Genomic DNA, 13,260 nt, shown 5'->3' with positions numbered 1-13,260 from the left:
TGAGCTACTTTTGTGTAATATGTTAACAGACTTTAATTTCTGATGTAATGAGTCATTTGCCAAACTGCCCTCCTCCCTGCACTGACTCACTGTTGTTTTAGGCTGCCTTCACTTGCTATCAGTCTGCTGTGCAAAGTATGGTTGTACATCTAAATGTCACCATTTAATTTCAGGGTGCAGGTAGTGCTATTCTTAGGTCCTACTGAAATTCTGCCCATTATTTAAAAAAAACACAGGAAAAAAAAGCAAAGGCAATCCCTTGCTAACAGCATGGCTCCCATGAGACTTGGTGTGTGATGTATTCAGTGCAAGCTAGCACTGCATGCCTGAGAAGCATCTCCCGTGTAGCCTGGGAGTTGAGAGCTCCAGCAGCCTGTACTCTGGACAGGGTGGAGTGTGCTTTGCATGGTACACCTTGTTCAGATACGGGGTGATGGTTTGTATTGACCACCCTTATCTTTAAAGGCATGGGAGAGTGACAGCTAGCGCTCTACGATACAGAGCCCCTTTCCTTTTCCTGCTGCACCTCCCGTCTCTAACCTTGTACACCCAAGTTCCAACTCCAGACTACACCTTCTGTTGTCACCCAAAGGTCCCGATTCACATTCCCGCCCTGTGCGTGGCAGAGCAAGAATAGGAGCCACAAACTGTTGCTTGACATGAGTGACTTCCCGTGGGTCAGCACACCCACCGCATCTGCCACAGCAGCCTGGTGGCACCAGAAATGCTTTTTCATGCGGTTCTTAACCCTGGCTATAGACGTTCCTTTGCCCCGTTTCCCACTGCATGGGGTCACAGAGGCTGGCCAGGATACGGGTTTTGTGTAGCCCCTCCTCCTAGCGACTCCCTCTGACTTTTCCACTCAGCATTTTATGCCATGTAAACATTTGATGCAATTCACAGCACTCCTGCTAGGGCCTGGCCTTACGTGATTTATGACCTCTGATCAGCTTTCAGCCTAAGGCGCTGCGACCAGCTGAATGGTTGCAGTCGTCCATCTGCTCGCTTGATCCCCAAGGACGCCGAACAGCCGCTGTTTTCCACTGTTCAGAGCCTCCGTCTCCTTTCCACTTAAGTCAGTCATGCCGAGAGCATGCAGTGAGCAGCACTGACATACGAAGGGGTGTCACGTCCCTTAGCTTGGTTCGGTGCATTAGCACCGATTATGGATGAGAAAAATTTAGGGTGGATTAAAAAGTAGGACTTTTTAGATGGATTCTGCTCTGTGGAGAAACCAGCGTCACCCTAGAACACCGCAGACAACATGGTTTCCTCTGCCTGGGTGAGAATGAGGGTGTGGGGAGAAATCCGAGAACATTGCCTTTTGCCTTGTTGAATGGAACATGGAGGATTAGAGCGGCAACGTGCTGCTGGTGTAGATTATCGTACCGAGATTTACTGCAGCAAATGCTGTGGGAAGCCTTTGGGGAGCGTTAGGCAACGAGCTGCGAGCACCAAAATGAGAAATGCCGTCCTCTCTCTCGGGGCGGAGGGTGATCTCCCAGGGCTCTGCCCCAGGGTAGGCCGCTTGCACCTCCAGCCTTCCTACGGGAAAGCCAAACGCCCTTTTCGGGCTGGATTTGATCCGCCTGCCGTTAATTCCGCTGTTAATCGGATATCGTCGCGTGGAGCGGTACCCGAACAACGCTGCCGCTTGGAGCGGCGCAGCGCGCGGGACCGCTGCCGCAGGGCCCGGCGTTCGCGCCGCTCCCGGGGGCACGGAAGCAGCCCGCTGCGGGGCGTGCACGGCGGCCGCCCCGCCGGCGGCCCAGGGACGAAGGGAGGGCCAAGGCCCGCACATAGCGGGACCTCCCCGCGTGGCCCCGCCATTTTGTGCCCCCCCCCCGGCTCCCCCTTCCCGCAGTTCGCCGCCCTCTATGCAAATGTAACCGCCAGCCCCGCGATCTGATTGGTCATTCCCCACCCCAAGGCGCCTTCTCGCGCCTTCCCCCTCGCGCGCGAAATATGCAAACGAGCCTCCGGACGCCGTGTTACGATTGGCTGCCATTCACCCTCTGGCTGTCTCTCTCTGCCCCCGCCCCCTCCTTCAGCCTATGCTCGTCGGTGTCGTCACCTGCATGCGGCCACTGGAGGGCTCTCATTGGCTCCCGCGCACGCGAAGCTCCGCCCGCCGTCCGCGGCGGGCGGGGGACGAGCGTTGCGGAGCGGTAGGTGGTTGGGGTGGGGGAGAGGGGAAAGCGCATGAAGGTTCGAGAATACCGGCCGGCCGGCGGGCACGCCCCCTTCCTGTGTGCGTCACGAAGGGTGCGGGTTCCGGCTGACGGCTATTGGCGGGAAGAGAGGCGGAACACGCAAGCGGATTGGCTGGAAGGGAGAGAAGAGGCGGGCGCTTCTGGAAGGTTCTGCGGGGGTATATAAAGGCGGCGGGGCGGGCGCCGAGCGGTCTCATTGAGCGGCAGCCTGTGCGGAGTCTTTTGCTTTAGTGCGTGTCCGGGCCTGTCCGCGCCGCTCAGGTAACGGGGATTGCTGGCGCGGTGGGAGTCGCGGTCCGGTGGGAGTCGCGGTCCGGTGGGAGTCGCGGTCCGGTGGGAGTCGCGGTCCAGCGTGCGCGTCACGGTCCAGCGTGCGCGTCACGGTCCAGCGCGGGCGCCGGCCAAGGTGCCCTCGTACCGGGAGGGGCCCTCGCGTTGCGGAGGATCGGGCAGGGTCGGGGGCTGGAGGGCCTTTAGTCGCTGCGGCGGTGGGTTTTTCCCTTTCGATGTGGTCGCTCAGCGGAGACTTGTGCGTCGTCGCTCCTTTTTCTCCTAAATCCGACCCAACGGCGGTTTTCCCGATTTCCCTCCTCTGGTCCTGAAGCGGCTGGGGGAGGGGGAGGGGAGGGATGGAGGACACTTCCCGCCCATGTTGCCTCCCACCGGGAACGCCTGGGGATGTGCGTGGGAGGGGGGAGAGGTGGCGCCGTCTCCGCGGGGCGGGCGAGCACGCTGGGGTTTGTAGTCCCGGGGGGGGGGGGGGGGGGGGAAGGAGCGGGCTTGCGGGAACCGCCACGTGGTGGCTGGGGGGCTTGGGGGAGGGGAGGGGGGGCGGCCGGCCGCTGCGTCTCCCCGATGGGCGCAGCGTGGGTTCGCGTGTCAGCGGGGCTGGGGCTGTGCCGGGCCCCGCGGCCTGAGGAGCTCGGCCCACGCGAAGCAGCGACTTGCCTTTCCCAAGATGTCCGCCCGCGGCCACGTGACGCGGGGGGGGGGGGGGGGGAGGCGCGCGGGGGGAGGGGGCGGGGTCCTAGGCCCTGCGCTGTACCACGTGGTTGGGCTGTGCGCTGAAGAGCCGCTCAGAAACACCGGGGTAACGGCAATGGAACGGTTCAGTTCGAGTTCAAGTTCACAATTCAGTCTTCTTCCTTCCCCCCCCCCCCCAGACAAGATGTCGAAGGGACCAGCTGTCGGAATCGATCTTGGCACCACCTATTCCTGTGTTGGCGTGTTCCAGCATGGGAAGGTGGAAATCATTGCCAATGACCAGGGCAACCGGACCACGCCAAGCTACGTCGCCTTCACAGATACAGAGAGGTTGATCGGTGATGCTGCAAAGAACCAAGTTGCAATGAATCCAACCAACACGGTTTTCGGTAAGGCTGCATGATGGGCATACTCCGTGTACAGAAGCTTAGCGTGGTGATGGTAGATGTTCACTGCTTATAAGGGTTACTGACTGACAGCAGGGCTAAAGCATCCTCTTGGAAATTTGTTTTGTCTGAATAATGTAATTGTGTTATTAATAATTAAGCTTTTATTATGTACTGGGAAAGTATATGTCTTACAGTTTAAAAACTTGTCTTGCTGCAGGTTGTTCTTGGCAGTTAGTGTTAAGTGGCCTTGACTAAGCGTCTCAGTCTAACTCTTAGACTGCGCTGTGGTTTATGGTACAGCAGCTGTACCATTGCTGTGGTGAGGTGATACTGATGAGTTTGTGCGTATCCAAGAGATAAAACTTAGCAGTGACTGCAGCAAGGTCTAGACAAGGCAGTAATAATTCCAGGTGAAGTATAGTGTTCTGGGGCTTTGCGCACTGGTTTTTAGGAAGAACTTCCTGTTCTGTCTTGTGAATGAACATATTTACTATGGTCAACTAATCTTTTCCAGATGCAAAACGGTTGATTGGGCGTAGATTTGATGATTCTGTGGTCCAGTCTGATATGAAGCACTGGCCTTTCACTGTGGTGAATGATGCTGGCAGACCAAAAGTCCAGGTGGAGTACAAGGGCGAGACAAAGAGTTTCTACCCAGAAGAAATTTCTTCTATGGTTTTAACCAAAATGAAGGAAATTGCAGAAGCATATCTTGGGAAGGTGAGGGTTAAGATTTCAGTGAAATGTAATGATTAATTCTCTGTGTGAGTAGTTAACATATGTAACTGATTTCTTTTACTTGCCTTTTTTTGTAGACTGTTACTAATGCTGTAGTGACTGTACCAGCCTATTTCAATGACTCTCAGCGCCAGGCTACAAAAGATGCTGGAACCATTGCAGGGCTCAATGTACTGCGAATTATCAATGAGCCGACAGCTGCTGCAATAGCCTATGGTCTGGACAAAAAGGTACGCTATGGAGTGACTACTGTCTCTGAGGTCCCACTAGTAAACCTGCTAAGCTACCAGTAGGAAATGAATTGCATTATGAAAACTGATCTCTTCTTCCAGGTTGGTGCTGAAAGGAATGTTCTTATCTTTGACCTTGGAGGTGGTACCTTTGATGTGTCAATTCTGACTATTGAAGATGGCATCTTTGAGGTGAAATCCACTGCAGGTGACACTCACTTGGGTGGAGAAGACTTTGACAACCGCATGGTCAACCACTTCATTGCTGAGTTCAAGCGCAAGCACAAGAAAGACATCAGCGAGAACAAGAGAGCAGTTCGTCGCCTCCGCACTGCGTGCGAGCGTGCAAAGCGTACTCTGTCATCTAGCACGCAGGCCAGTATTGAAATTGATTCTCTCTATGAGGGTATTGACTTCTACACATCCATTACCAGAGCTCGCTTTGAAGAGCTGAACGCTGACCTGTTCCGTGGCACCCTGGATCCTGTGGAAAAGGCCCTGCGGGATGCCAAACTAGACAAATCGCAGATCCATGACATCGTGCTGGTTGGTGGGTCTACTCGTATCCCAAAGATTCAGAAACTGCTGCAGGATTTCTTCAATGGCAAAGAGCTGAACAAGAGCATCAATCCTGATGAAGCTGTGGCCTATGGTGCAGGTAATGACACAAATTCACATCATCTCTGTGCTAAAACTGGGTGGTGGTCTTGGCAAACTCAGTACTATCTGAACTGAAGTCTCAGAGCAGTACTGGTGTAGGCCCTGGGTCTTCCACCTGAACCAGTAAAGCTTTTCAAAGTAGTAAGAAGTTTACCTTTGACTTGCAATGATGAATCAGATTCCAAAGCCATTCGTAGTTTCCACCGGAAGTCTGCTAATGATGGCCAAAACCTTCCTTGGATGTCTGAGCGAGCCATGGGCTTAACTGTAGTGTGGAGTGTATCTGTTGCAGGGGGCTCAATGTTTTTTTTTCTCTTCCCCTAGCTGTTCAGGCTGCTATTCTGTCTGGAGACAAGTCTGAGAATGTACAGGATCTGCTGCTGTTGGATGTGACTCCTCTGTCTCTTGGTATTGAGACTGCCGGAGGCGTCATGACGGTCCTGATCAAACGGAATACCACCATCCCCACCAAGCAGACTCAGACATTCACTACTTACTCTGACAACCAGCCTGGTGTGCTGATCCAGGTAGGCAAGCAGTGCTGGGGTGAACTGATAATGGACTCGTGTAATCGTAAGACCCTGTCAACACTTCTAGTGTTGATACTTGAAATAAATCTTAGGCCAGAAGTGTTGTGTTGTTGCCACTAGCAAGGGATGCCAGTAAATACCTGGTTGCTGTGATGAAAGTGATTCCAAAGCCATTCGTAGTTTCCACCAGAAGTCGAAAGACTTGTGTTGGTCCAAGTACCTTCCTTGGATGTCTGAGCGACCATGTCACTTTGAGATAATATTCCCACTATGATTTAATAACATGCAGTCAAACTTACATCTTAATTTGCTGGTTCTTCTCACTAGGTATATGAAGGAGAACGTGCTATGACTAAGGACAACAACTTGCTGGGCAAGTTTGAGCTGACTGGTATTCCCCCTGCTCCCAGAGGTGTACCTCAGATTGAAGTAACCTTTGATATTGATGCCAATGGCATCCTGAATGTGTCTGCTGTGGATAAGAGCACTGGCAAGGAGAACAAGATCACGATAACAAATGACAAGGGTAAGGATCCACATGTTTCTGAGGGTGGGAGACCACTGACTAGCCGCTTAAGTTTGGCTTGTCAAACTTTGCCTTCTGTCTTAATCAGAACTTGGCTATAATGCATATGCACCTTAATTTACAACCGTGAGCCTTGCTTTTGGTGCAGTAATCACAGGTTTCTAAGAAGGCCCATGAAGTGGGTTGAGATGAGGGCAGCTAGTAGCTTATGGACCTCTTGTACTGCCTGCCTGCCCAAGCTAACTTGAAGTGTAGAATCTGTAATGCGTGGGAAGCTGTAATCCTCCGCTAAAAACAACAGACTAGAAAACCGTGATCTGAAACGCTGCTGTGCTGTGTTCTGCAGGCCGGCTGAGCAAGGAGGACATTGAGCGCATGGTTCAGGAAGCAGAGAAATACAAAGCAGAAGATGAGAAGCAGCGTGATAAAGTGTCTTCTAAGAACTCCCTGGAGTCTTACGCATTCAACATGAAAGCTACCGTTGAAGATGAGAAGCTCCAGGGCAAGATCTCTGATGAGGACAAGCAGAAAATCCTGGACAAATGCAATGAAATCATCAACTGGCTGGACAAGAATCAGGTATGTCACGTTTCATGTTTTATCAGTGTTTACTTCTAGCATTTCACTGAGCTACAAAGAAAGCTCAAGAGGATGGAGGAGAACTACTGGTTGCTGTGATGAAAGTGATTCCAAAGCCATTCGTAGTTTCCACCAGAAGTCGAAAGACTTGTGTTGGTCCAGGTACCTTCCTTGGATGTCTGAGCGACCACAGCTTGCACGCATACAGCTTTCAATTCTTCCTAATTCAAGCTGGCTAGCTTGCAAGTATGATGTTCTCTAACTTTAAATGAAGTCCTGTTGCTCTGGGAGCGATGTAAGCTCCAGGAGTGATTTGAGGGAGTCCTAAATCAGTAGGCTGGTTTTGTTGGAACTAGACCAAGCAGAAATACTCTTGCATGGGCTACATGCAAGTCTGACTTGGTGGGACTGAAGACAGGCTAAAAATAAGCCCAGATGCTTGAAATACATAAGCCAGGTAGTGGATGCAGTCCAAGAGTCGAGAGCAGCAGGTACTGAGCTTCTGTCTGTTTCAGACGGCCGAGAAGGAGGAGTTTGAGCACCAGCAGAAAGAGCTGGAGAAGGTGTGCAACCCCATCATCACCAAGCTGTACCAGAGTGCGGGAGGGATGCCTGGTGGGATGCCTGGTGGATTCCCTGGTGGTGGAGCTCCTCCATCTGGTGGAGCTTCTTCTGGACCAACCATTGAGGAGGTGGACTAAAGACACCGGGAAATGCATTCCACTAGCAGTTAGTATTGGAGGACCCCCAGGTGGGGGTTAGATTGAAGGACCCAAACCTGTAGGCACATCTGGGTATATTTTGCCAGATTCAAACTCCATAACTGAGCTGCTGTAAAAATAAAAAACATTTTCTGGGCATTTTAAATACTTGAACATGTGCACGGGAGGGGAGATGAATACCATTGCACTTTACAGTACTGTAAACAAGTGGAAATGCAATTCATGTCCTAAGGAATAAAAACTATTTAATGGGCATCACAATGTTTGTCTCCACTTATTTGTATGTACTGGCCAGGGTGAAAATCACAGTGAAAAGAAACTTGATGGTAAACAAACACAACTGTATATACTAGTTGAGCATGTTCTAACCACAAGGATTAATGTGGGCTCCAGGTTAAGCATCCTTGAGAAGGTTTCTAGTTAAAGTGCTTTGTGTTTTGTTTCTGAAGCCAGGGTAATGAACTTGCAGAGATAGTTACCATTAACCTATGGCAGGGAAGAGAATCTTAAAAAGATGGTATAAAAATAGGAGGTGGATAATCATCCTTTGGTCCTGGAGCACCTATGAGCTCAAGGGTCCCCCTTTGCAGGAAGGTGAGTTGAGGTGGCCCTTCATTTAGAGAAGGTGTTGCTGGGTGGGGAGGTGGTTTTGGGCAGCCTCTGCAGCAATAATAAGCAATTACTATGTTGCTTATTATATATGACCTATAGTATTTTATTATGTGTTTGTGTAAGTGTATAGATACATTGTGCCAGCAGTACTGCTTCCAGTGAAGCCTGGCATGGTGGAGTGGCAATTTTCATTAAGTCATGACTGCAGCCTGTAAAACTCATCACTGGAATGATTCCTCACCCAGGGCACTGTGTTTCTGCTCATCTCGCAGCTGAACAACTTGTCCAGAAGGACACTGAGGGATGGTGTGAAAAGCCTTTCTAAAATCCAGAAAAACTACATCCGATGCCTCCCCTTCATCTGGTAGGTGGGTGGTGTGGTTGAAGGCAGCTAAGCCCCTCCTCCCTGGTGGGATGGGGGAGAGAATCGGAAGGTGAGAAAACTTGTGGGTTGAGATAAAGACAGTTTAATAGGTAAAGCAAAAGCTGCACACGCAAGCAAAGCAAAACAAGGCATTCATTCCCTGCTTCCCATGGGCAGGCAGGTGTTCAGCCATCCCCAGGAAAGCAGGGCTCCATCATGCGTAACGGGGACTTGGGAAGAGAAACGCCATCACTCTGAACGTCCCCCCTTCCTCCTTCTTCCCCCAGCTTTATATGCTGAGAATGATGTCATGTGGTGTGGAATATCCCTTGGGTCAGTTGGGGTCAGCTGTCCCGGCCGTGTCCCCTCCCAGCTTCTTGTGCCCCCCCAGCCTGCTCGCTGGTGGGGTGGGGTGAGAGGCAGAAAAGGCCTTGACTCAGTGTCAGCACTGCTCAGCAGCAATGAAAACATCCCTGTGTTATCAACACCGTTTCCAGCACAAATCCAAAACACAGCTCCATACTAGCTACCACAAAGAAAATTAACTATCCCAGCCAAAACAAGCATAGTGGGTGGCCTTAGCATAGGACGGGGACTTAGGCAGGGCTGTCCCTTTGTGACCCCATGTTGTCTGCGCCTGCAGATTCCAACATCATTTGCGTTGCTGGGAGGGCGTTATAATTTCCTAATAATAACTGGGGAATAACTGAAACGTTAATTACGCTTTCTCACAAAATAGAGGTGGGGTGGGGGGCAGGATGGCACTGCTGGGGTGTTTGCATGCCCCTGGACTTGGGGCATGCCCTGCGGGGGGCTGGGGGGGGGCAGCGGCAGCCCGGCGCTTGGCCACCAGATGGCAGCACCTGACCATACAGTGGCAGAGCGGCCCTTTTTTTGTGAGTGTGTGTGTGTGTCTGTGTCCCGAGGATTTTGAATTAAATCCCCCCCAAAATGTTGATGGCATTTCATTCCGTCCGTAGCAGCATCTCCCATTAGTAGTGTGTGATGCTTTTGTTGCCGTAGGCGACACTAAATAAAAATGGGTTTTGGAAAGCGGTATTTTCAAAACAGTGGCTTAAGCCAGGGTTGTCCAAGCTACGGTTTAAAATTACCAGTCCTGTCAAGCTAAGGGATGAGGTTTCACAGTGCAAATTGTGAACAAGCACAGGTAGAGGCCGAGGGCCAGGCCACCGGGGATGTGAGACCGAGGCAGGGAGAGAAGGGGGTGCTGGGGGGTTCATGGTCTTGCACTTGCACGAGGGCACAGGCAGTTTTAGTGAAGTAAATGAAGGAAAACACCATCAAACTCGTGAGTTTTTACACTCCTGACAGCAAAGAAGCCTGAAGAGTTGTGTGCAAAACAGGGGAACTGTTTTTAGGTTAATGTATGGCTAATCGGAGAAGTTCTTGAATTCAAGTTCTTTTCTTTAAAAACTTGCATTCAATTTTTTCCTTTTTTCTTTGTTAAAAAACTTAAATTCAGGATTTTTCTTTTTCTGTTAGAAGCGTTTCTCAATTAGGTGCAGATTGGGTAATTGGTGGGAATCCTCCACAGCCGTACCTGGTGAGGTTAACGTCAAGGGCAACCACCTGCGTAGCTGTCACATCTCTGTTGCGTGCCGGTAACGCGGCTGCCCTGGGTGCAAGAACAGGGGCAAAGAAACAAATGCAGGTATCACCTACACACTGTATTTTGTGCATCTTTTGAGGATCTTGTTTTCTCCCAAAGTGGCAGGGTATTCAGCTTTATTTTCTTTACGGATGAGCAAGATCTGTCTCTGTAGGGGCAAACAGAAGTAGCAATGCTGCTTCTGACAGTGACAGGAGAGCTCTGCAGGAGGCAAACAACCCATCTGGGTTCCCAGCTTCCCCAGCTAGCAAGTTTTGCGGCCGAGCAGCTATTGCAACGGCTCGATCTTGGACCACTCAGCTCCTGTGCCCTGTGGTACGGCTATTTCTTTCTTGTAAGATCTGCCCAATTATTCCCCCGCTCTAAGGGCTACGAGAGAGCTGGCCACGTGAATCACCTCCTTTGGTTACTGCCTCACCGGAAAGGGCAAAGTTAATTCGCAGTTTATTTAGGGGGCCCCAGAAGCTACCGGGGTTTCATCTCCCTGGAAAGTCTCACGAGGGTTGCTTCTCCCGAAGCTGTTAGGTTGCATTAGTCCGGTTAACAGTAACACTGTAAAGGAAAGACCATTCGTTTTGAACTTAGCATTGCAGCTTCCCGCTGGAGCCTCAGTGGTGAGCACAGGACCTTTCCCATGTCTCTCTGCTTGGTATTGAAATGCTGATGGAATAGCTCTCCCGCATGGTTTCATACTGAAGTGCAGGGGGGGCTGAAATGCTGATGTCCAGGGACAGCCTCTCCCCGCAGCTACTCTCAAACGCTGCCGAGACTAAAGAATAGTCAGTGGAGTAAAGTGCAGTTAAACAGATCTATCAGTGACCAGTGTTGCCTTTCTTAGAGGAAAGCATGAAAAATGTCTCAGTAAATAGGCTTAAGGGAGGGTTTTTACTTGATATTTCACCAGAAGAGGCTGAATTTGGTTCTGCTGAGAAGGAACCCTTGATTCCCTTGCAGGTAACACAAACATGCTGCATAGCCTGTTCACAAGGCAGGAATTAGCTTAAGGGTTTATTTTACAAGCTCAGAAGTCTGCTTGGACACTGCTGACTGCTTTCTGGGTGTCTTCACCAAGGTGAATTAAATCTTTTTTCCTCTTCAGAGTATTTTGGTGTCTGTTTTCAGAGACGAAGAGTGCTGTGGCTGTTTTGTAGAACAGGCAGGGAATATCTTTCTGGCTTGCCCCTGTAAAAGCTCCTGCTCTGGGGTATTACCAAATTTCTCTGTGTGTTTGTGTGTGAGAGAGAGAGTGCATTTATTTTTTGATAAAACTGGGATAGAGGTATGCAGCCTAAGTCTGGGCTTGAGGGAGATTCCTGCTGGAGCCAGTGACCCAGCTGAGGGAGAGCTTCATTCTTGCTAACCGGTGGGAAGCTGAAGCTGGGGTAGAGTCAGGCTGATTTTCCAAGCAGCCCTGTCAGCCCCGTTCAAGCACCTAATTCAGCTTCTTGGAAAACCACAGCCTAAGGATTACACGGGGAGTCCAGCAGCAGAGGTAAGAAAAAAGCTCTGGGTTCCTTGTGCAGCTTTATTATAAAACTTTAAGTACTCTGCTATTGAGGCAGGGAAACCTGTGTTTGCTCTGGGAGTCAGACTTGGTTTATTTCCTACACATACTGCAAAATGCAAAGAAAGGGAGCTTTGAAGAAGCTTTCACAGTTTCTTGAAGAAGAAAGCATTATTGAAAGACAGTTTTTTGGGGTTAAACATTCATGTTTCGCAAGTAAACCCAGGTTTATAATCTGCAGTAGCCTTAAGGATAATTAACCAAGCTGTGCTTGACTTTTTTACCTCGGAGAAGAGGGAACTCCCTAACCCCCAACAACTGCAAAGGTGCTGTTAATTCTTTCAGATAATCCTTAGGAACCCATGCACAAAAAAAGAAAATAATAAAAACAGCTCAGGAGAAGTGAGAGCTGGGTGTTCAGTGGTGGGTGGCAACAGCTGGTTGTAAGGAAAAGGCATGAATCAAAGCTGTGATTTGAAATTGCCATTATAGAAGGGCTTGCTGTAAAGGCAAAATGCAGCTAAATCAGGAGACCACGCAGCCTGCTCACTGCTGAGCCTTAGTATTTGTCTCCTCTCTCTGGTCAAGTGCCTGTTTTTTCATCACACGATTGACTCCGTGGCTGTTTTGTTCAGGCTGAAAGACGGGAGCGCTTGCTGGAGGAGGTTAGGCAATGCAGAGGTCCAGGGGCCTTGAACAAGCAAGGATTAATAGGTTTGCTGCCTTTGAGCTCTGCACCCAAGTCAGCATTGAATAAAAGCTTTTGCTAGCAGCTAGGCAGCCAGGCTGCGAAGCCAGGGCTGCCCATTCCCTTTGGGGTGCCTGGCCGGGAAGCGGGACCGAGGTCCCCGGGCATGCAAGTAGCCGGCAGCGGCCGTCTGGGCTGTCTGGCACACGGGGTGGAGGTCTGGCCGCTCAGGTGGGAACCCCCGGGTCCTGCAACGTGAAGGGCTGCGTAGCCCACGCTCCCCGTGCAGAGCAGTGTCTGAGCAGCAGCTGTGGGTGAGTTCGTGGGGTCCCCCAGTTCCTGCCCCGAGTGCGCTTTCTGGGGGTCAGCCTGGAGCCCCGCGGCAGGGCAGGCTGCTCTGCTGCTGCTTGCCCCGCTCTTCCTCACATCAGTTGATGCCTTCAGTTTTCAAGGCCCTTTCCACTAGCTCTAAAGGATAATACAGCCTGTAGCAGAGGGATGCAAAGGCATACATGTTATTGGGCTGGTTTATGAGATTTGGCAGAAAATAAAGCAAAACTTCTGGGCATATCCGCCTGTGATTCATGTATCATGTGGGATTCTTTGACATTTACAAGCAGCAACAGAGCACCTAAGCCTGGTATCTGGGAGCAAGGTACATACAATCACCTGATTTGCAATCTCTGCCCCGTCACTGGATTTATTAGTAACACTGCCTTTAGTTAGCAGACAAATGGGTACTCAGCAGCCCTCTGCTCAGCCCTCCTGCTCCCCTCATGCTTTTTCTGCTCTTATTCCACTATCCCACATCATCATCCCTTTTCTGTCGATTTTCCAACAACGCCTAATTCTATTATTCGGAATGATTTCCCACCGGGCGGTAGTTTATTT

The 13,260-nt window shown here is 50.6% G+C and overlaps 1 protein-coding gene and 3 non-coding genes across 4 annotated transcripts; all 4 read left to right on the top strand.

Moving 5' to 3' along the window:
- Positions 1 to 2,379: 2,379 nt before the first annotated feature.
- HSPA8 (heat shock protein family A (Hsp70) member 8) lies at positions 2,380 to 7,826 on the top strand. Its single transcript, XM_076358353.1, has 9 exons — positions 2,380 to 2,474; positions 3,377 to 3,586; positions 4,101 to 4,306; positions 4,402 to 4,554; positions 4,657 to 5,212; positions 5,539 to 5,741; positions 6,072 to 6,270; positions 6,617 to 6,849; positions 7,365 to 7,826. Exons 2-9 carry the CDS (start codon positions 3,382 to 3,384, stop codon positions 7,548 to 7,550), a joined length of 1,941 nt encoding a protein of 646 aa, XP_076214468.1. The 5' UTR covers positions 2,380 to 2,474; positions 3,377 to 3,381; the 3' UTR covers positions 7,551 to 7,826.
- On the top strand, positions 5,376 to 5,466 carry LOC143170425 (small nucleolar RNA SNORD14). Its single transcript, XR_012997050.1, has one exon. It is a non-coding gene; the product is annotated as a small nucleolar RNA SNORD14 (small nucleolar RNA).
- Positions 5,889 to 5,985, top strand: LOC143170424 (small nucleolar RNA SNORD14). The gene has a single exon (XR_012997049.1). It is a non-coding gene; the product is annotated as a small nucleolar RNA SNORD14 (small nucleolar RNA).
- On the top strand, positions 6,940 to 7,036 carry LOC143170426 (small nucleolar RNA SNORD14). Its single transcript, XR_012997051.1, has one exon. It is a non-coding gene; the product is annotated as a small nucleolar RNA SNORD14 (small nucleolar RNA).
- Positions 7,827 to 13,260: the final 5,434 nt, after the last annotated feature.

The sequence above is a fragment of the Aptenodytes patagonicus genome, chromosome 23, assembly GCF_965638725.1.
Source record: "Aptenodytes patagonicus chromosome 23, bAptPat1.pri.cur, whole genome shotgun sequence".
Taxonomy (NCBI): Eukaryota; Metazoa; Chordata; class Aves; order Sphenisciformes; family Spheniscidae; genus Aptenodytes; species Aptenodytes patagonicus.
Note: the sequence above shows the minus strand (reverse complement) of the source record. Positions and strands in the feature narration are given on the sequence as shown.

What these genes read in the sequence shown, in the direction of transcription:
- HSPA8 (XM_076358353.1), top strand. Translation starts at nt 3,382, where the DNA reads ATGTCGAAGGGACCAGCTGTCGGAATCGATCTTGGCACCACCTATTCC. An exon ending in CCTATGGTCTGGACAAAAAG is followed by an intron (nt 4,555 to 4,656) that starts GTACGCTATGGA and finishes CTCTTCTTCCAG; the next exon opens with GTTGGTGCTGAAAGGAATGT. An exon ending in ACTGGCTGGACAAGAATCAG is followed by an intron (nt 6,850 to 7,364) that starts GTATGTCACGTT and finishes TGTCTGTTTCAG; the next exon opens with ACGGCCGAGAAGGAGGAGTT.